General features: G+C 43.1%; 1 protein-coding gene across 21 annotated transcripts in view; it reads left to right on the top strand.

The window, feature by feature from the left end:
* Window positions 1-23,726, top strand: part of Heph (polypyrimidine tract-binding protein 1 heph) — a 478,446-nt gene extending 454,720 nt beyond the window's left edge. For all 21 annotated transcript variants that reach the window (XM_076444563.1, XM_076444562.1, XM_076444546.1 and 18 more), the window contains 5 exons: window positions 771-804; window positions 2,020-2,112; window positions 2,231-2,447; window positions 2,523-2,664; window positions 4,712-23,726. In XM_076444563.1, the coding sequence (XP_076300678.1) occupies window positions 771-804; window positions 2,020-2,112; window positions 2,231-2,447; window positions 2,523-2,664; window positions 4,712-4,780 (555 nt within the window). In that variant the 3' untranslated portion in view covers window positions 4,781-23,726. The remainder of the gene's footprint in view (window positions 1-770; window positions 805-2,019; window positions 2,113-2,230; window positions 2,448-2,522; window positions 2,665-4,711) is intronic.
* Window positions 23,727-23,989: the final 263 nt, after the last annotated feature.

Raw genomic sequence — 23,989 nt, 5'->3', positions numbered from 1 at the left:
ATATACAATATTGTATATCTACATGTACTTTTCCCTTCTTTTTTACTTTGTACCTTTTTTCTCTCCTAGTTTTTTTTTAACCTTTCGCGAAATCATTCCCGCGTTACGAGGAACGACAAAACCACGAGGGATTCATATTGACGAGAAGGTCCCAGCTGTTTCTCTGCTTCTCTCCGTTTCTCTATCTCTCTTCTCTGTCTCTCTGTCTCTCTGTACATGTTTCCTTCTCTCACGATCGCGGAGGGCTGACAGCCGAAGGAAAATTGACCGGAAAACTGAGTTCCAGCTCTTTCGCTGCCGCTGACGTATATATCGTGTGTTCTGTCGGTGCATTTGCGAGTTGCGTCTCGTGTATACTCATTTCCCTTCAACAGTTACTGACGTCAACAAATACTCAGTTTTTATTCGCTCGTAACGATATCATCAGCGTAGCTCGTTAGCCTCCGCAACATTAAACGTCCTAGACATTCATCCGAGACTGATAATTAACTCTAAAATCATTCTGGACACGCTTCCCCCACTTGATTGGTGGGGGAATGTCCTCGAACGATCATCTTCTTGTTCGTAGAGATTTTTTTAGAATTTTTTGCTAAGTTGATCGTCGAGACGCGACTTGAGAGATGGAGTTTTTGTTGATCAGCGAAAGGTCTGGATAGCCCCCTAAAAACGAAGGCATGAGAACCGTGAAACTTGTGCGCGTGCCAACACTGTACATTGAATCCTATTTTACTCGCTGACTACTGACTGGACTCTGTCTGTTCTCTGTGTAGATGGTCACGCCTGACGCTCTCTTTACCCTGTTTGGTACGTCTCTACATTTATATTATTAATTATATTACATTATTAATTATTATATTTACATGCGTGGACACACACACACACTGACACCAACGCACACACACACATACATTCACGCACACGAAAACATTTACACGTACACCGAGAAAAGACTGACACGGTTTTTCCACGTGTTTCCGCGTGTTTGGAAGCGTTTCCCGGAGAGTGAAGAGAAAGAACAATCGAGTTTGCAAATTATCTTTTTTTTTTTCAATTTTTTTCTTTTTGTTACGCCTCTTGTTTTTCATTCGCGTGGAATGAATGATTCACACACGGTTACATATCGAAAAAATATATAGAAAACACACGAACAGGAAAATATAGTATCGCTATCACGACCGTCACTGTCGACGTTGTGTCATGTCGCAGAAAATGTTTTTTCTTCTATTCTGATAGTAGAATTTTTCGTTGGATGTGTTTTTCATTTCTCTCTCTCTCTCTTTCACACTTTATTTTATTTTTTATTAATACAGATATCTCGATCATTGTCACTCTCCTGTTCACGTGTACATGAGTATAGAGAAGGTTTTTCTGTTTTTTTTTTTTTATTTATGTTTTCATCCGTTCTCTGACATTTTCTCGTTTAACGTTTTATATTTTTTCCCCCCCGATATATTTTCGTCACTTCAACTTATTTTATTACTACAGCTATTTCATTCCATCACATAATATTCCAACCCATGTCATGCTCATCGATAATCATCGTCCGCCTGAGCGACACATTATTATTATTATTATTATTATCGTTATTATTGTTATTTTATTTCATGTTCTTCACTTCCAAGCATCTACTTCTGAATTCGTTCCGTTAATATTTTTATTAATATCAGTTCCAGACACCTTAATATTACAGAAAGCTTTCGCTTATTTTACGTAATTCCATAGGAGCTCACTTCTCACTTCTAGGCGATCGGCTCAACTGTGATCTTTTTCCAACGAGAACGTACAATCTTTTTATACGAAGTAAAAAATCATGTTTGACATCGTTTGACCGAATAGCAGTCGAGCCGATCGTCTCGTTGCATGCCCCAGATCTTAGTCCGATCGTACCCCAGTCTCGGTCGACTGAATCTATTTGTCCCGATCATCTTCGACGATCCTTAGACACCACCATAAGATATCTAGCTTCTGGTTAGCCCAGTTGAATTGACTAAAGGTGATGTTTGCGTGTTGTGCATGTAGGCGTTTACGGGGATGTACAGCGTGTGAAGATTCTCTATAACAAGAAGGACTCGGCACTGATTCAGATGGCCGAACCCCATCAGGCACACTTAGGTAATTACAACGAACACCAACGTGTACAAACGCCTCTCGTTCACAAATTCATCTTTGAGAACCAAGTTTGAATATCCGTCTTTCAACCGTATTTCTCACGATCCCTTCTTTGCGACAGCATTGACACACATGGACAAGCTGAGAGTGTTTGGGAAGCAGATCAAAGTGATGCTCAGCAAGCATCAAACTGTTCAGTTGCCGAAGGAGGGTCAGCCGGACGCTGGTTTGACGAAGGACTACACCAACAGTCCCCTTCACCGATTCAAGAAACCTGGCTCAAAGAATTATCAAAATATCTACCCACCGAGCGCGACTTTGCATTTATCGAATATTCCGTAAGTGACGTTCCCAATCCCCCCGGCAAATCGGGATTGTCGTCGCAGTTTCGCCAATTACTATGATGATTTTAGTAACACCGTAACCGAAGAGGAAATCAGGGATGCTTTCACTAAGAACGGCTTCACCGTGAAGGCTTTCAAGTTCTTCCCGAAAGACAGGAAAATGGCGCTCATACAGATGCCTAGCATGGACGACGCTGTTACTGCTCTGATCGTGAGTATCTTGATAATTTTATAATACTAGCAGATTAGTTTTATTGTGCCTAGGTAGCTACCAGTGCAACTGGGGGACCCAGTAAGTTCACAGTCTAGGCCAGTGCTGTCCTCGGATAGCTACCTGTGGTGATATCATTTCCACGTTTCTAGAACCCATGAATGCATACAGAGTGAGTCTCGTAACGTGACGATCTCAAATAACTTGTAAGTTATTTGTTGTACAAAAAGAATGTTCAAACAAATGTTGCATGGTTCCTAGGAGGACATACAGTGCTGCAATCAGATTTTTGTTACTTCGATTTTTTATCAAGATCTAGAGATCACCTTCAGTTTATTAAATAGAATGCCTAATATTTTTGATTGAACTCGGATGAAGCACAAAATTCTGCGTAAAAAAGTATTGACCTTCATATATCATAAATCTAATAGTTAACGTGATATGATCGATATAATTTCCCATATGTATAATAGCTATGTATTACCTGGAAGCTAGTAGGTGCTGGAACTGATATCCTCAATTTGAATAAGTACATATGGAAAATTATTTCGTCAATACTTTATTACGCAGGATTTTGTGCTTCATCCGAGTTCGACCAAAAATATTGGGCATTCTATTTAATAAACTAAAGGTGACCTCCATATCTTGATAAAAAATTGCCGATTGCAGCACTGTATATTCCCTAGAAACCATGCAGCATTTCTTTGAACATTTCTTTTGAGTTATTTGAGTTCGTCACGTTACGAGACTCACCCTGTATGTGTAGATCCGTCTAATAATAATATAAATATATGTATTAGGTTGTCCTAAAAGTTTCTTTCACCACGTGCACATTCCATATTGTTAGATAACATCAGCATACACAAACAACACAATCTTCTGCTCGTTAATGTTTTATTATTCCATAAGCTTCCCCTTTCTTAATCATGTCGTTGGTTTTTTTTAAAAAACTACTCTGAATTTGCACTGAGCACATTAATCGAGAACGAAAGGAACTTTTGGGACAACCTAATACACATACAGTAATTGATTCCACACACTAAATCAGAACAACTTTTTTATGAGTGGACCAAACGACTTCAATTCCTCTGTAAGGCTAGAAGAATTAGTTTAGTGAATGATGCGTAAAAAATATGTTGAAAAAACGCATTTGGACGGAATTGTGAAAAACAATAGTAAAAATTGATTTTCGCAACTTTTTTAGCTGTGCCAATAACGAGAATTCAAAAGATGTGTCTGGTCAACTGGTATAAATTATATACGCTCTGAAAATTTCATTGAAATTGGTTAATTAGTTTGCGAATTATAAACGATCAAAAGTGGTAATTTATTAATTGCCACATAAAGTGGCAAGTTTTACCATTTGTGATCGTGTATAATTCGTAAACCAATTTCGATGAAATTTTCAGAGCGTATCTAATTTATACCAGTTGACAAAACACATTTTCAAAAATTTTCGTTATTGGGTCAGCTGAAAAATCTGTAAAAACCAATTTTTAGTTATCAAAATTTCAATTGTTATTTAAACACTATTTGCAAATTATCACAATATCTTTTTTCGTCGTTTCGATCTTACTTTAGATCATTTTCAAGAAAATTATAAGAATTGCGTCTGTTTGCCTCCTGGTGCGCCAAAATCATCTAAATTTTGTTAGCAACAATCTACGATCGACATAAGGAAACATTTATCAATTTTTAGTATTGTTGTTCACAATTCCGACCAAATGCATTTTCTCAACTTATTTATTAGACGTCATTTACTAAACTAATTCTTCTAGCCTTACAGAGAAATTGGAGTCGTTTGGTCCATTAATATAAAAGTTATTCTGATTTAAAGTGTGTGGAATCAGTTATGCTCCTTACTGCATAATGTAATTTTGCCAAAGTTTGTCGATCCTCACCGAATGTGCCTTTAAATTGATTGATTTCTGAGTGTCGCCTCTTGTTGCATCCCTAATCATTGGTCCCGTAGCTCGAAACTCAATGCAGCACGGACCTAGACCCATCTTATCAGACGAGTGCTCGACTAACATCCGCTTTGTTCCAGAAAATGCACAACTACCAGCTGAGCGAATCCAACCACCTGAGAGTATCATTCTCGAAGAGCAACATCTAACAAGAATCACAACCAAACGACCGGCAGTGGTACCAGCCCTACGCCCTAGTCCCCTTTTGGTCACCCGGCGCAGTGTATGACTGATGATTCGCGGGATGGGTCCAGTCCGTTGCTCATCCGTTCCTACAAAGGCTGCAACCCCATTGACTGGCCACCAATTGTATCGTGCTTTTGGCTGGGATAGAGAGCGAGAGGAACCGAGAAGTCGAAGCGCGCAGCATGACAAAAAAAAAGCAAAATATAAGGAAGCGGGAGAAGAACCCGCCTTCCGTGGACGGTAGCCACGATAACGCCGAGCTTCTTGGTGTCCCCCGAAACACACAATTTTCGGGGGCCCGAACGCGAACACGACTAAAAAGGTTGCTCCTCCCTCTGGGGGGGAGTTGCCCGACGTAAACTGTGTACATCCGTTTCTATGTTTTTTCTCATTCGATCCGATTAGACGCTAAATAAGGGGGTTCCACAACTCACGAACACACGAACACACCGTGGCCCGCGTGGCACGCTCTGGAACACAAAAAAGGATTAGGGCTGCGAAAACGGAGGAGCCGCGAATGGGACAAGGGGGTTTAGGGGATTCGCAAAAGGGTGGGGGGAAGGGTTTTCAAGCGAAAAAAAAGAAGTGAAAAGCGGCCTCTGTATTCGGGAACGCCGGTGCTGGTTTTCCAGGCAGCGAATATGAACGATTTAATTGAAAGCCAGAACCGTTCAGAGAGAAAGAGAGAGGGGAGAACCCACGTGTCTCCCGCGTCTAACGAAAGAGAGACACATAATTATATATATATATATATACACACATGCGAGAGGCGTACACACGAGTATTCTGAAGGGAGGAGGGAGAGACTAGGATTATAAACAACACAAAAAAAAGAAAAAACAAAATAAGAAAAGGATAAGAAATGGGTACGAAGAGGGACTCGGTGAAGAGCCCCGCGTCGGCTCTTTGTACAGAGTTAATCTTTAAAGTATAAGGTATATTATATATATACATATATATATATATAAATATATATTATATATTTTACAAGCGTGACGCGCTAAGCCGGTCGCGGCCGAGCGAACTACCTTCAAACTGAGTAACGTGTTAAGGATTTTTAAAGTTAAACGGAAAGAAAAAAATATGGAAAAACAAGAAAACGGATCTGGGAAAGAAGGAGGGGGAAGGGAGACGACGACCGTAGTGTCTCCCTTGTTCGATCGAATCGAAGATATTCGAGCAGCGTCTTTGTTTAGCGTGTAAGAGAAAGATATGATTGTCGGCGATTTTTCGCAGTCGGCACGTGAGCGACGTGCACACGGTTTAGTACGAACAAGAGAAAGAAAGCGAGAGGTATAGCGGACGGAAGCAAGAATGAAAGTAAGGGGGGTACCCGATGATGAGTGAAGACGACGACGATGATAATGATGATGATGATGACGGTGATGATAGTAGCAGCGGGGATATTTGTCGCGGTTCCATTGAACGGCTTAATTGTCGGGTACTAAAGAATTAATTGTTAGGGCTGATTGTGAATGGGACCCTTAAGCAGTTTTCGCGAGAGAGGCGGCTGCTCGCGCTTACTCTCTCTCCCTGCAGCCAATCGGCTGCGCTCCACGCGGTCGACTGGTGGGGAGAAGGGCGCGAGCAGTTATCGAGGTATTCCCACGCCACGCGTCGCAGCCGGTGCTTCTTCGTGGGCCACCCGATTCTTCTTTCGATTCTTTTCTCCGTCGATAGACTTGAATTCTGTTTTCTCTCCTCCACGTCTCCGAAAAGTGTACCTTCAGTATTCTCGACGGCTGTATCCTAACTAAGATATCGGCGTCGACATTTATCGGGTTCGATCGTGTATTTTAGCTCGACTGGCCACGTGGCGGGATCGTTAACGCTGTCGTACGTCGTTGCGGGTGGTATTTTTATAATTTGTATGTTCGATGATAAGTATTAATCACACAAACCATACACGAACACGTGCACACAATTCTCGAACACACTCCGACACATCGACACACACATGCTCGAACATTAAGCATGCAGAAACTCGATAGGCGAACACACAAACACACACAAACATATACAGACACGACGTCAAACACGCGAAAAACATAGACACACTGAGACGCAGGTTTCTTAGCTGATAGGTGCTTAGGATTGTGTAGAATCTTTAATCGTAATTAAATAAGGGTGAAAACCACACACGTATATTGACAAGGAGGAAGGAGTGAACCGTTAAACATATCGCTAATTAAACAAAAAAAAAGAGATAGAACAAGTTTGTACATGCGTAGAGTGAGAGAAAAAGAGAGAGAGGGAGGGGAAAGGGGGACTGTATCAGTGGTGGTGGGGAATTCTGGAACGCCTGGATGACGACGGTTCGACCTCGTTTGTTTCGATCCGGTTTGACGAATTAGTTCCTGATCTCCAAGCATTCCTGTCGACAGGCGGCGCGATTAGGGTCGCCCACCCCCGCTATAGGTGACGTTTAGCCAGTGAATCCGGTCAGAGGGCGAGCTAGGTAGAGATATGAAGGTCTGTTGTGTTTTTTCGAATGATATTGAACTCGCTGGTGTCGTAATAATGATAATAAGGTAACGAGAGAAATCGATGAGAACTCTATGATACACGTAGCCGTTACACCGCAGAGCGTAAATATATTATATATATGAATATATACTATATTAATGGAAAACCGAGGGGACGATTGTTTTTTTTTTTGCTGGCCGATGAACGAAGAGGGACGAGTTTTCTACTCGCGCGCGCGAGACGCACCTCCCACGGACACTTAAACAGTACACCTTACTCAAGATGAGACATATACCACGTGCGAGCCAAGAGCATAGTCCTCTGACGCCATCACGCGAACAAATTTATCAGTAGTGTCGTAGCGTCGTGATGAACTGGCCCTCTGTCGAGACGTCGCGACGGGACCGTGGGACCGCCCACTTATCCGAGAACCATCGTGACGCGCAACGGGTCCCAAACTGTCGTCGCGACGTGACAACGGACGCCCGGAAGTTTTTGTCTACTCGACGTTCTGTTGGAGTCAATTAAATCTTATTAATATATACGTATCGACTGTAGAAAGGTAGCGGTGGGAAAGCGCGTGAAAGTGAACGTGGATGCACGGGGTTATGGCTGTGTATGCGTGAGAGGATCGAGAGAGAATGATCGAGGATGGGAGAGCGAGTGCTGTTGCGTGAGCCAGAGAAAAAGAGACTAATTGCGACGAGGTATGAGAAACAAATAAACAGAAAACTACAAAAAAATATATTTAACAAAAGCGAGTGCCGGCCCGGGCAGTGTTGTTTGTGCCAAAGTAGGCTAGCCGTTAATTCTAGGAGGGGGTCTCCCCGTCAGTTGTTCAGGATTCGGCTTGTCGCCGTCGTTTTTCGATCAGAGATCGCTGGAAGAGTTCTTCTACCAGCTACGCAGACCCTGATTAAAGTCCTACCGACCATCCAGCTTCGGATAAGTGTCCAATAACCATCCAGAGGGCGCCTAGTTCGCCTCGAGACGAATCCTGAGCGGCCGAGGGGGGAGTGAGAATCGACCAATCAGTAGAGACGTAGCGAATAGCCGGCATGAGCGAAGGGGCCAGTCTTTGCATCTATGATCTGTCTTTCGAATCTCCGATATATTTACATTATTTAATCTGACGACTGCATTTATAGATTCTACCGAGACAAGGAGGGGAAGCGTCCGTCGTGCGAGACGCTGATTCGTCACACACGTTCACACCGGATACACACGAACACACACGTTCCTGTTTTTCGGTTCGTTGGGTTCGAGGACACATTTTTCTGTGAGTTACTTGGGGGACAGCGATCTTTCATATCGACGATGTCCACGAGGACGGCCGGGGAGCTTTTCTCAGCATTTTTCATTGTTGACGAACATGTTATCTTCGTTCAACCTGGTGCGAAATAATGGTTCGTTTCAAGGAGAAAAGACAACCGTCGCGTCCACATGGACATCATCGTCGTTGTGATCGATTGCCTCGCAGTGAATCGTGTTTGTCTTCTACGTTAAGGTTCTTCTTTTTAAGTATTAAAACAGGCTCTTTCAATTGTTCCGCGCTGATCGCCACGAATAGCACAAAACGAACGAACATCGTTGACGACAACTGTGTGGCCCCTGATCTTCATCGACCTCTTCGGCGCGAAGGAATCAGTTGAAGGCCTCCCGCACAATAGTATTTCCGGCACAATGTCTCGTAAGCGTACCTGAAATGCCTGTAAACGTCGCCGGACCCGTGGAACCGTAGAATGTCCGGCGTTTACCACTCTGCGTTGATTTTACCGACGTTCTCTAGGAGTTTCTCGACACATTCCCGTTCACGCCTGATCGAACACGGACACATACACACGAACACGCGCGCACACACCCGTTATTTCGTACAATTGTTTCGCGTCGAGGTTGATCTAAGCGGGATCGAACAATAGATTAATTTATCGGAAAAGTAATCTTGCCGTTTCGTGAAAGATCTTCAGCGTTTATTGCGATGACAATGATTTCCACTTAGTTTCGCCTAATTTGTAAGAGGACCGCCTCTCCGCGGTTCTCCCCGTTTGCAAAAAGAGAGATGACGCTTTTAATCGATTCTCTAGACGAGGGACAGTAGTGAAAGCTTTAGAAAAAGATAATCAATTCGGTGAATCAAACGGGCCAGCCGTACCGGGTTGTAGATTATCCACAGGGTGTCCGGATTTCGAGTTGAATCGTTTCGAACGTCCCCTATTTCTTCCGTGATATCTCAGACAAATTAATCACATCATTTCTGGACAGTAGAACATGTCAGCAAAATTTTTATGAATTGTTTATTGTGGATGTTTGCGAAGGTTGGATGATGTTTTCGGTGGTTTGGACTGTGTTGAGGTTTGCGGAGACACCCTGTGGACGATTTAGATTGAGTATATCATTAGCTGGGTTGAGGGGGGCCGAGGTGAGGGTTGGGATAGCCAGCACTCGCTACATGGTGTCGCGGATACTCAGGCTCCGAAATTTCTCCAGACCAACGTAAACTCCTTGCGAAATTCTAGAAGAGTTGTTCTAATATATCTATATATATATATGTATACATATTCAACGTAACTTCCTCATATAGACGACGTATTTTTATATACTATAGAGACCAAACGGCGAGGCGACTCTCGATTGCTCTGATCGTCGTTCGAAGCGGCCGCGAGTGTTACGTTTATTCGAATAGATCCCGGCGAACGCGCACCGCGAACACTCTCTTTCCATTCCACCCTTTGCGGACGATCGATCATTTGGTAGATCGCACTCGGCTATACTTGGAACGATCCACAGCTCCTTCGATCTTGTAACAACGGGAGATCGAGGATACCACAATCTGCCGGCCTGGCCGTTTGCCAAACATCATCAAACTTGACAATGATCGAATCCCTGTTCAGACCAAGCTACATAGTTCGTTGAGGAAGCATGAAACTGTGACAATCAAGCAATCAGATCTCATCAAAAAACCGCGTCGAACCTCGTTAAACAAGACCGCGACGATGCTTCAAGTACAAAGTATTCCCCGAGTAACAATCTACCAGTTGTGAACAGTGATGTCCGGAGTCCCAAAGGGTCAGACGCTGAACATGATCAATGAACGATCCCATTCTTTTCCCGAATCGATGCTCCACGGATCCCTGGAGTTCAAAGTAGGACGACAAAGTTGAACACCGCGATAAATCGAGTCGAATCCAAGCGCAAAACCTGAGCAAAATGAATAACAAAAAGAAAACAAACTGTTCGGACCAAGGAAATTCGGGGTCTGGTTCGAGCCACGCAGTAGACGAAGCTTAGCCTACAGAGGTTATTAGTGACTATAGTAAAATGTTAAATAAACAGACAGACACACACACAGACACGGCATGTATGTAAAGATAAAACAGATTCGAACACATTCAAACACGAACACGTAGGAAAATCAGGTTAATGGAAACGCAAAACATACACGAACAAACACCGGACACTGACACGCTACGTATATCTCATACATAATATACATATACATATATACATACATATATATATTTGATATATCGCATTGTAACAGGTGTGTCCAAAAAGTGCGCGGCGACTGCATCCCAATAATCTATATTTTATTAATAACTGATAAGCCTAGGGTTACCGACGTTACGGATTATGTAATGAACTAGATGAAAAGATTAATCTATTAATGAATATATTGTATATGCGGTAGAGGAGTACGAGTGAAAGGAAGAGCGAAAGAAAGTGAGCGAGAGAGAGAGAAAGTGCATTGGAGTAAGTAGTCTGGAGAGAGTGAGAATGAACGGATGAAAGTGTACGAGTGTCGATGAGAGAGCGAGGACCGCGTGTATAGTCAGGAGTTGAAATTAATTGTCGGTATAATTGTGTAAAATATATCGTTGAAGTTCAGGACTGTCTGCTTGCCTAATCGGGGCCTTAGGCGTTGTTCGAACCGGGATTAACAATCCGGGCCAGCCGTGAACCGTCTGATCGAACGGGTCTTATACTTATCGATAAGCCTCTGTCTTATCAGACGACGATTCAGGGTCGAGCCCGATCACCGTCTTTTCTTCTGGATCGGTAGGAGCGAGTGAACGGAGCCCTTTTCGAAACAGGCTGGCGACGACGAGGAACAGAAATAGAGAAGATACGTTTAACGAGCACCCGAAGCCTCGGTCGGGCATCGATGGGTGCCGGTTGTTGACTTAAGCGAGTATTTAATTTTTCCTACGAGGCGAAAGCGTTTAAAAGACACACAGGGTCAAGCAGAGTGGAGAGAGGCAAACTCCGAGAGAGAATATCTCGTCGGCCAGGATACCTATGGCGTTCGTAGGCTAGGGTGGAGCTAGAGGAGCCAACGAACCGGTTCCAGGATGTCCCTAGGATTGTAGAAGAACACAATCATCCGTAGAAGCACGTGGTCCAGGTTTTGGCCTGGCGCCTATCTCTGGTACTCGACATATCAGCAAAAGGAGCTATTTTATAACATTTTGGGACCCGGTTCGAGGCTCCTCTGCCCAGGATCTCCGACTTGGTGGGTGTTCGCTGGTGTGCCCGTTGACCGAGTGATTCCACGATCTTCTTGCCTGCTTTCCTCTTCCATGGAAGCCACGTTAGAACTGTAGATCACGGCCCCGCGTTGGTCTCGGACCTTCTTCGCGTAGACAAGAACCTCCCGGAGGAGGTGCGCGTCCAGCAACCGGGCCAAAGTAGGTCTCGATCGCTCTATTATCCGTTAGATGATCGTTAGAATCGCTGTCGCTGTTGTAACATCGATGTATCGCCAAACAGAGCGGAGGAAAGCCGAGGAAGAGGCGTACCTTTCGAGGCCCGACGCGAAACGACACCTACTGACAGACCCCGATAGGACCCCGCGTGGTTCAGCTAGGATCAAATGAAACTCTGGAGGTTGTCCTCGAACCAGGACAGCCAACCAGCCGCGAAACAATCCGATTCGAACGGGAGAGGGGGGGGGCGATCACAGTCGAGACCTGAAGATATAACCCGGTTCGATGTTGGTCCCAGTTGCGACGAATCTTCAGGGTGGTTGTCTTCAGGGTCGCGTCTGACGATCGAGTTAATTAAATGAACGTTTTCGTGTACATAGGGTCGCGCGGATGATACGGTACTCCCGTTTGTTCTGTTTTGTTTTAAGAAGACTACGGCCACCAGCCCCAGAATAGTTAGCGTCGGATCACCGGTAGAGATTTATCTAAGTAGTTGTTAAGTCGACCAGGTTGGAATCGGAGACACACGAAGAACACGGTCGAGACAGTTCGAGAGACAGACGACTATGACACACGAGCCGCGCGACAGTAGTAGCGAGAAGCCGATGATGATTGATGATGATGATGACGACGACGATGATAAGAAACAAACAAACAAACAAAAAAAAAACAATGTAGCGTGTTAGAGATCTCGTGTAGCGAATCCTTTCTAATTAAGCCTCCAGAATTTAAAACGAGTACTATGTATAGTTAAACGACAATCACTCGACTCTCTGTATATCGATATCATTCTCTCACAAGGGAAGAACAGGAAAGCGAATCCTTGAGCCATCGGAGAAAAAAGCTGTCGATTATCCTTCCTCGCGTCACATCTCGTTTCACACACAAGGACCTGTTTCGGTTTGACGCGTCTCTGTTCGTATTCTTGCCTGCCCCCCAAAAAAAAGCACACAGTGGCTTCCTTGACAGTTCGTTTCTAGCGCTACGAGTCCGACAATCCTTCGTCCAGGACGTCCTCTGGTCGTCGATAGGTCGTTTCCAGTATTTCCTTCTCGATTAGGCCCTTTCCCATAGCGGTCCTTCACGGCGGGGACCGTTCTTCATGCTGATCGCTAAAGACAGCTTCACCTGGTCGCGTGGAGAACCGTCTCTGATCCAAGTTCTCAGTATTCCACGAGATACAAATAGCTACCTGTCTTCGGGACTTCCAGTTGGCGGTGTGGACATTGTTAGAAATTGTTCCAACAGGTTGCTAACGCTACAGCTGGCTTCGTCTATGGTAGGCTACAATTCTATCGAAATTCGATCAAGACTTACAACTTATGGCGCCTAAGAAAGAGACTACCTAGCCTAAATTCAGCCAGTACCCATCAAAGACCTAACAGAGGCCTAACTATGAAATCCAAGATCTATCCGAGCTGAAGCCAGCTATGATATCAGCAAAGAAATCCACCGTTTCCACTGGGAATCTCGAGGAATAGTATTCTAACCTTTGTTCCAAGGGAAATCGAAGTTCAAGCCAGACATGAGGGGGACAATTAACGGGGATGCAATTGTGGGCCAGGAATTGCGTTGCAAGTCACAATCAGCTCGCCTCCGGCAAGACAAATCAATTTTTTCATTTTGTACGAGGAACAAGCGAACCATTTTACTGTGCGAGAATCAATTGTCAGGGCGGGCGTTTTTATGGTTAAGCTCTTTCTAGTTGGTTCGATTAGGAAATTAGTTCTCGTCGCGATGAGATTAGGTAGCTAAAACGACAGCGGGGGGGAGTTGCAAACTTTTTCCCAGCACAAAAGAGAAAAAAAAGAAGAAGAATAAAAAGCGGAGGAGACAGACGCGCTAGAAAGAATCGGTTCTCACCGCACCGATCGCTCGCTATTGAATTGTACGCTGTTCCGGACCCTGTCCGACTCACACGAGCACACGTAGACACGAACACACACGCGCACACAGTCCACGTACACCTTTACAGTGCCAACGTTTCGCGTTTCTCCCCAGTTCTGTTCATGGATTCGCTGAATTTCGCGGTACTCTCGAGAAAGCGAGCAGTTCCGTAGACGAGTTAGGCTTAGACCCCAAGGCCTAAGATCTCAAGGTCCGGATATTTCTAGGTAGATAGTTTCAGTTGACACGAAGGAAATCCTCGCGTAACAGGAGTTTAGACAGACAGTTTCCTCAAGCACCGGTCTATCGTCAGCGAGCAGCCTGACGATCCTAGATCTTGTATAGATAGAGGATCCCAGAGATCGCAGCTGATGATCGATCGAAACAGGACTCAACTGTGTTCGATCAATGTATAGTTCAATGTCGACCGATGATTCCTACGAAGCATTTACACCGACGCTCACCTATTTCACCGGTTTGCATTTATACACACAAAAACACACACCGAGCAGCCACAAACACACACAGGCCTACACACTCGCGCACACACACACCGTGACACAGAGAGCCACAGGCGCACATATTCGGCAGAAGTATGGGCACATACCGATCGCTCTTCCACGTGTCTTCTTTCGGCACGACGCGATTTATTATACACGATTTACTACTGCGATTTTTATACCTCAATTACAGAGCCTCCCTGCAGAAAGTATTTTCCGAGTTATGCGAGTTTACGCGCATCAGGCGGCCCCGGAAGTGACCCTAACGCGTTTTCCGTTCTCGTTTCTGCTCCCCGAAGCTCGCCAATGTGATATCAGTACGAAAAAGAAAGAGAAAACGCGCGGTACAGGGCTGCCTCTCTACTTGTATCGAGGCCCTCCTGTATCGAAACTTGCTAAAAAAAATTGTCAATCATTTTTCACGGAAGTAGCATAGGAAATACCACGACCAGACCGCGAATTTTATGCATCTACACGGGAGAGAAAGGCATTTTTCTTTTTTTTTTTTTAAAAATGCAGTGAAAGTTTTTCGTACTAATGTTTTCATCGCTCTTGCATGTAGCTGATGATCGTTTGCATAAATTCTCCCGGTCCAGCCGTGGGTGGGGATAGGTTTAATCTCGAGCGGAAGGGGCAGCGGGGATTCTCTCGGTTCGAAACGCATTGTGATCATGTCTGTAGTTGTCCTTGAACCTTTGTTCGCGTATAGATAGTGCTACGGCCGCTTCCGGGGCGGGTCTTTCGACGACGTCTTTCATTGCGTCTTGCGATGCGGACGCGCCACACACACACACCTTCTTCGAACGAGCATTTTCTCATCGACGTTCTACAAACAAACCCCGTACGTTGACTTCCGTAACGTTAATTTTTTTAGCGTCGTTCTACTTTTTTGTTTTTTAATTATTATTTGTTCCGCGTTTGCGTCGCCCTACTTTCTCAACTCTCCGGCGTTTCTTTCTTTCTGTATTTGTTTTTTTTTTTATCACTCACGATTATTACTCTATCTACTACTACTATACTATTACTATTACTATTTACTACTACTATTTACTACTACTACTACTTACTACTACTATTTACTACTACTACTACTACTATTTACTACTACTACTACTACTACTTACTACTACTACTACTACCACTACTACTACTCCTACTACCACTACTACTACTATTATTATAATTATCGCTATTTTTTAATCGTCATCGTTCGTTACTATTAATACTAGCGTCTAATTAATGATTATTACTCATTTATACTTTACTCTACATCATTATTCCCTAGTTCGTACCCTCTATTTACTATTTCGTTACTCTGTTTTATTTTATTTTACTTTTTTTTTAACGAATTCTCCAACTCTGGACCTTTACTTGCGTAATTAGTTCGAAAGCAGAGCACGAGCTTAGTTTTTATGAGAAACGAAAAAATGAGATATAAGAGATATACGAGAACACAAAAATGCGAGAACTCGCGACGAAGCGGAGCGACGTAAGAAAAAAAAAAAGAAAATGGAAAACAGAGAAAGATGACACGACGAAAGGAAACGAGGAAAACACACGTAACACGCGACACCTTTTTTTGTAAGATGAGCGTTTTAATTTTAGTTGGATCTTAGTTTAGGCTCGTTAACGTTTTTTAACTGATCAGCGCTACTCTATCGTCTCTAATCTCTGTCCCATTCTCTCTGTCACTTCAGATTCTCTCTATTCTATCATGCTTATAGTGATTCTATCCTGTTTCTATTTCTCTCTGTCTCTCTGTATCTATCTCTCCCTCTATCTCTATTCTTTCTCTCTCTTTCTTTCTCTCTCTCTCTCTCTCTCACTCACTCTCTCAATACGTACATCGTATACCTTTGTATGACTTCTTACTCTTATCACCGGACTGCTGACAATTATGCACGCAACGAATCGAAGGAAAAACATTTTGCAAAATTTTTTTAGAGAACCTTTAGCGAACGATTAATTGCCCTTTCACGTGCATAATCGTCGGCGGTTCGTTTATTACTATTACTCTTACTATATCTACTACTGTATCGTCTACTTACTACTATTTACTACTAGTAGCGCTACTATCTCCGCCTGTAGACCTAAGTTGCCTCGTCTCGTTGACGCAAACTTGGAATACGAATATTATTGTTTTTGTTGTATTTCTTTTTACAGACCGATTACGCTTTCGTGACCACTTTTAATCACTGTTTTAACATTTAACGATTCAAGATGGCGACTGTGATCGATGCGTAACCGTACGTGGTCTCGAGAATGTATTCAAGCCACGAGAAGAAAAAAAATTTATACTGTGTATCCAACACCCTCTGCAAACCAGTATTTGAATAAAAATTGTCTCGAATAAAATGATTAACGGTGGAACCTCGATCATCCGAGTCGGATAATATTCATAAAGTTGCAACATCTGTCCGGGGCTCGGGTAATGGTGGTTCCATCGTGATTGAAGTAATTACTGCTGTTGTTCATGGAATTGTTTAATTAATTCGATTGTAAGTGATTGTAGAATTGGAAGCAGAGGGTGGAGAGCCAAGTTTGCGACCAAGGGGGCGGAGCGATTGGATTTTTTTACCACTCACTGTACGCCATCGATTTTTGCGACAGAACGTGAGCCTGTTCTTTAGTTTCTCGCCTTATGCTCGCCGAAGTTTTTTCACCCCCGCATACCCTTTCTCCAATCCCGCATCGCAAATATACAATCCCGGATATTATGCGAAATCGATGAAATATCTTTTTTGTACACACATATTACACCACTTATATCGATCTATGTATATATATATCTATTTTTTTTTGTTTTCCTCCTCACCCCCGCGTTTCGAGCGTGCTCTCTATCCGACGAAACGCATTTCTTTTCTCCGCTCTCACCTGTATCCGAGTGACTTCATTTTTCATTTGTTTTTTTCTCTCTCTGTCCTAACTGGTAAACACTGAGTGTCGAAGGAAGGGAAGGAAACAAAAAAGATATACAATATATATATATTACAGAACACGAGACGTGATCATCATTCGCTAGCGAGCGGGCAAAGAACTATACATATATGCATATAGCCGATTTGTCAAGAAAACGCAAAAATGAATGGAAAGATAAATAAACCTGTCCGTTTTTTGTGTTCTTTCTGTGTGTCCAACTGCACTCTCCCCTGACACCCCCCACTTTGTTCTTTTCTGAGTCGACAGGGACGCAACAAATTCTCCGTGGAAGTACAATTGGGTTGGCAAATAAGTTCGTTCGGTTTTTTATCATACATTGGAATAAATCACAAAAACCGAACGAACTTAGTTGTCAACCCAATATCAATGTTAATGGCGTTACTGAATTTTCTCGCATGTTCTCAATTTGTACAAACTCTCACGTACTCAACATTTTTTTCAATTGTGTATACAGACATTCCTCGAGCATGCACATTAATTATTTTTAGTTTGTTTGACGTTGTCTAAAATGATGTAGATTTATTGAAAAATAATTTCTTGCGTCCCCAATCCTCATACCTTTCACACCGCTGATAGTCCGAGCTGATTCTTTTGTTTTTAAACAAACATCCGCCACGACAATCGATTATCCTCGACGTTTCGAAGGAACAGATCGAGTCCGCATCGATGTAATCACAGAACAATCAGCGTCAGGGTCTCTTCCCAAATATGTTATTTTAATACACCTTTTCAGAGTTTCATCGACGCGCTATTTCTACCCCACGGGCTGCCATAATTCGCGATTGGACGACACAAAAATTATCAACGAACCTTCGACATTGTTCGTTTCACGTCTATCGAACGACTTTCGAGTATTCGGTGTTTTTTTGTCGGTGTCCAATCTCGAAATTCGAGCAGCCCGACTACTCTCAACTGAGAAAACTTTCCGACACACCATTTCTCTTCCCCGTAGCGTTTCGGGATCGTGCGAGTCTCGAGACCGCAGATTTTCTAGGTCTCGGCGAGGCGAATTTTCCAGGATCGATTTTCCCGGGGCTTGCAAAATTTTTCTGAACGAAATCGACCAGCGTTTTGCCTGGAGAACGTTTTCCATGAATCGCAGCAGCGGCGCGACGGTGAACGTCCTCGTTGTCCTCGAAAAAAGACGTTAAACAGAATTTCACAATGAATGGCAGCGAGGAAACCGTTTAATTAATTCGAGTGGCTGCGAACGTTCTGATTTATTTTTTTACAGGCAGATATATCCAGGTGTAGGAAATTCGCGACGTTGAAAAAGATCGACGTCGAAAAAAAAAAAGAAACAGGAGTAGTTTTACCGGCTGGGAAAAAGAAATTTTTCGAAAATTCGTCGATCTTCGAGGACACGTTTGAGAGTCTCTCGAGGGATCTAGAAGACCGAGGATCGATGTTCCAATGTCCCGGAGACGAGAACGAGGAAAGAAAGACTTTCTTGCGCACAAGCTTGCCCAGAACAATCGTTAGGAATCGTGCCTAGATATTTAAAACGCGTATTCTATGGGATCAACGTGATTACCTTTTTAGAATCTGATGAGGATGAGAGAGAGAGAGTATGTGTGCATGCGTATTCGCGCGAATGAAAGAGGGAGAGAGCGAAAGAGTGTAGAGTGGATCGACGATTAAGGAAATCTGCGCTCGACAATGAAGCAAGTCGATCCATCGAGCTGCGATCGACGGTAGATCGCGGCCGATGGATCCGTTGGAGAATCGACGGGTCTGACAAGCAAAAGTGAACCGGAAACCACGTGTCCAATCTTTGCATTCAAGAAAATATCGCAGAGAATTTGCTGGAATTATTTTTAGAAATTCCCCCTTCTATTTTGTTCGATGTAATTCCATGTACTGCGATGTTTTGCCAGTACATTGTCACGTGTTTCCGAGGCGTCAACGGTCATCGACAGTGCCCATTAATTCTATCTTGATTTTTATTAAAAAATAAAAGCAGAAAGAATGATACGGAAGAGTTATCGTTACGTTCGTATTGATGAGCGCTGTCTTTGCACCCGAACAGCTTGACCATCAACCGCGTTTTCATTTTGCATTGTCAACCACGGTAGCATAAATGAAATCTACTCACTTGATGGCACACCCTATAATTTTCATACTTCATATATTCTGTTCTACTCGTATCTATACCTATATGTAGCCCTACATCTGTCTGTATACTATTTACAAACTGTATATCTATATATATATACGCATATCTCGATGTATATACATATAATGTGCCCTTCTCCCTTTTCTACCTGCATCTCCAGCACGAATTCTATAGTGAAATATCACTGGAAGGAAATCGCGCAACGACCATCGCCTACCAGAACATCATTCTGTTAGCTGATTTTGCTCCGTGAGAACGGTACGATGGACAAATATCGATGCATTTCCTTCCAACTTCTCTTCCAGCTCGAAACCGACCACAATCTCGCTATTCTACTGCCTATCATGGTCTTCCTCCTCTTCGACAACTTACGAACGGCCTACCACTGCGTTATGGCAGTACTTTTTACAATTTATTCTTGCAAAAAGTCTCGAAAAATACATTTCTACAACTCCCGAACAGCGGAGTCTCTTTTCCACGAAAGAGTTACGCGTCAGCCGAAAAATTGATCGATTAGACCGGAATGAAACTTTTTGCAGGAATCGCTCTATTTCACTGTCGCTGTCAGTGTCACTCGAAGCTTCGACCTTCTCAGACCTTCGCTAGAGCGATTGCCTGCCACTGTCGCTTTCGTAGAAACATTTTCCATCGTCAATCTAACGAATTATTCCTCCTAAATTGGACTTGATATTCCGAAATCGAACATAGCTCAAAGACACAGCGGAATGTACTCTTTAAGATGCATTTTGTACCATGTCGATAGCTGAACTGGTTCCCGAGATACGAGACTTCAAAGATTGCGCTGTGGACTAGCGATAACACGCTAAGTAGCGTGAGCGTGGTGGGGGTTAGCGTGAGCACCACGCCCACCACGGGAGTTAGCGTGAGAGCGCGGAACTGGAAATCACCGTTCCCTTCAAACAGCGATATCTCTGAAATCAGAAGAGATATCGACGCCGAACAAAATGCATTTTCAAGAGGAACCTACGCCGCTTCTAACAGCGGTTGTCTCGTTAACGTAGCTCCAGTAGTTTCGGAATGAAAAATCTTTGAACTTTCCTAAATTCCAATCAGCTTTCCCCGTGAAACAGACTGCGAACCAACAGTGGCAGGTAGCTCCCTTTTTCAATCATTAATGGCAATCTGTTGCATGATGCTGTTAGAGAACCGAACACGTGTAGGATGTGCATTAGGGACGCCTGTCTCGATTTTACCAAGTAGACTGTGGATCTCGGGGTCTGAACAAAAATTTCTCTCAGCCGTCACAAATTAAACTAATTCGATGTCGCTGGAGAATTTCTGTTCAGAGGATGCACAGAGATCGCGGTCTATCGGTTACGTAGCGTTAGTGAGAACGAAAATGGGAAGAACATTCAGATTATGCGCTTTACGAACACGGGATAGAAGATGGTGGAAATTGGGAAATTAGACATTCAGATTGTATTTACTGTTAGATTCCGCCGCGTCATTCGTCTTTCTGTGATTGATCGGGCTATCTCGATGGCGGAGAGACACTCGTCCGGTGTTGTATTGTTTGACGGAGGAAAGGGGAAACAAGAAGAGAACGGTTTTGGTCTCTCTTCTCGACGTCTGGCATCTCCAGACGATGTCGGAACGTGGAAGTGTCCTCGTGGGCTGAACACAGAAACAAGGACTTGTAAAACGAAAAACCCCCCGAGGAGACCGAATCCTCCGAGCGTGTGAATGGTGGCGAGCGAGGAAAGAATGAAATGTACTTTTATTCCGTTTCTACTCGGAACCCGAGTCTCTTCGGGAACGCGTGCTGAACACTTCGGTATAGAAGTATAAAGTCAATTGCCCGTAAATTAATCGTGTAACAAAATGTCGCGGACGTGTCCGCCCGGCGACGATAATTAGTCGAGGTAAGGTAATCGATACTCGCAACAGTATTGTAGATAATATACGTTTAAAACGAGGAGGGTCAATGCTGGCGGTTTTGCTCGAGGAACTGTTTTTTTAAATAATATTGCTCACACGGAGAAAACTATTCCGAACGATTGTCCACGACGCGGCGGCGTTCCAACCAAAAATCGTTCACACGTTGATTTCTTCACAATTCGAACACACATTAAATTTGATTCGACACTCGCCGCGGCGCGAACAATCCTCCGGAATGCAAAAAACAGAACGTGAACCAGTATTGACGGGCACACAGATATCACACACACAGGCCACACGCGTACATGTATGTAACGACACGGGAGGATAAATGAAGAAAACAAACACAAGTCGATAAGGAACGTTGTATAATGTTTTATTGTCGCTCGGATAAGTCGACGTAGCTTCGCGAATTATTAGCAGTTAATTAACGATTAAAGAGAGAGAGAGAGCGATATGAGTAAACACTTGCCGAGCCACTTTTTACGAGCGGAGAACCGTTCTGTTCCGTTTTCCACGGTGTCCCGTGCGCAAAAGAGAGAGAGAGAATCGTCGAGCATTTTGTCCGAAAAGCGAAGAGAAAGCTAGAGAGGTTATCCCGTTCTATTTTTGCAACTGTACCGGGAGGTTCCTTTGTGTTCCCGAACTACAAAAAAAGAAAGAAAGAAAGAAAGAAAAAGAACAGAAGATATGTTCATTTCGAATTCCATTAAGCTCTCCGGCTTTTGTAATCAAAGAACTGCGGACTGGACCGGAAAAAGTGGCTCCATTCTTTCGTTGACGTACAGAGACGGAATACCGCCCAACGTTAATTAAAAAAAAAAAGAAAAAAGCACGAGGGGAATGAGGGGGGACGAAGCTCATCCGAACGAAGGGAGGGAGATTGTTGGTCGAAGCATCGGTCTATATCATAGCGAAATTGAATTAACGAAACAGTGGAGAAACACGAGAAATCGTCGAAACTGTACGTTCCTCGACGGAGGAGGCCTTCCTTTCTTCCTCGGTGTTCACTCGATTCTCTCCTTGGAACAAATACATTCCGGTCCGTCGGAGGGGGAAACTTCCTTCGAAAAGTCTCCGAGAGATTCGAGAAATTCGACAGAATTTTTGCAAATTTTTGTTGACCATCGAAAATTCGGTGGAAAACACTGTTCTCGTACTCATCCATCTTCGCTTTACGCTTTGAAGAATTTTAATTCGAAGTACATACAATGATCGTAGGGAGATGGGTGAATTTTTTAAATTTAGCAAAAGTAAATTTGATAATGCTTATAAATTGAATAAATTACATTTTAGCCCTCCGACGGACTCGAATGGTTAAAGATTAAAAACGGAGGAGCGCTGTGACGAAAGAAGGAGAAAGGGAGGGGGTGGAGAGCGAGAGAGGGGGAGAGCATGAGCAAATTTGACTTACTAATCAGATTTGGCCGCGCGGTCGCGAGACTCGCGCGTGTTTAGAACGAATATGTTATATATAAATATGAATATTATAAATATATATTAATATTTAGATTTATATTAATATGTATAAGGGAATGTTACTGTATTTGCGGATATAAAACAGACACGGTGGGGTTAGAGACGAGCGACCTAGATACGACGTTCGCGTCTTTTATATTTTTCATTATCGGTATGTGCATTATTATCAAATACAAAAACCGTGAAAAAAGATAACAAAAGAAGAAGGAATGAAGCATTTCGTTGACGTGATTGTTCTCTCGTGTTAGTGTAATTAAAGCAAGATATAGAAAGAAAGAAAGAACGTTTGTCCTCGTTATTATCCTGGATCGAAAACAGAGAGAGAGAGAGAGAGATAGAGAAGAAAATTATGAAAAATTCGAGCGTTGTTGACGGAGACGAAAAAACAAGTAATGTTCAGTATTAATCGACAAGTGGAAAACTGTGAGCGAAGAGGAGGCAGCGTAGCCGGGTTTTCGATAACGATCACATTTTGTTAAGCCAAGTTTCTCGCCTCGTATGCTGAGGGATCAATTATTAACGTTAACGTACGAGGAAAACAAGTATCTCGAGAATATCAGCAAAATATATTACAACAAAAGTATACATAAATATAATGAAAAATTTCGTCTTCCTTCCCGATATCTCTTCGTTTCCGTGTGTTTCCCGACGATGGCTGCGCTGGCTTCTTTCGAACAAACGGACATTATACGCGTGTCACTTCTACATTCCAATTTTTTTTAAACAAAACAAAAGCGTGTTTTCTCGACCTTAGATAACAAGAAAGAAACACAATTCCATTCCTTCCCCCATTTCACTGTCTGCGTGATCGTCGAACGATAAATTTAAACAAGCCAAAACAAAAAAAGAGAAAAAAATGTATAGACGCTAAGAAGTTAAAAAGAATTACAATAGATCGTAACTGAACAAAAAAAATAAATAAATAAATAAATAAATAAAAAAGGAAAGAAGAAGAAGATGATGATGATGAGATATGAGAAAAAAATCGTATTGTTTCGCGATTCCGTTCGGGCCGATGAATTATTGTGTAATCTTCATTCGCCGCCGTTTTACAAAATCGTTCGTTTCCACGATGTAAATACGTTCGTAAGCTTCCTTGCAGCATAAGAGGATAAACGCCTAGCTAATGTTAATGAAATTACTAAGAATAAGTTCGCTGTTGGACTGTTTTTTATAACGCAG

Source organism: Lasioglossum baleicum, chromosome 20, assembly GCF_051020765.1.
Source record: "Lasioglossum baleicum chromosome 20, iyLasBale1, whole genome shotgun sequence".
In the NCBI taxonomy this organism is placed as follows: Eukaryota; Metazoa; Arthropoda; class Insecta; order Hymenoptera; family Halictidae; genus Lasioglossum; species Lasioglossum baleicum.
The sequence above is the reverse complement of the archived record's forward strand: the minus strand, read 5'-3'. Positions and strand labels throughout refer to the sequence as shown.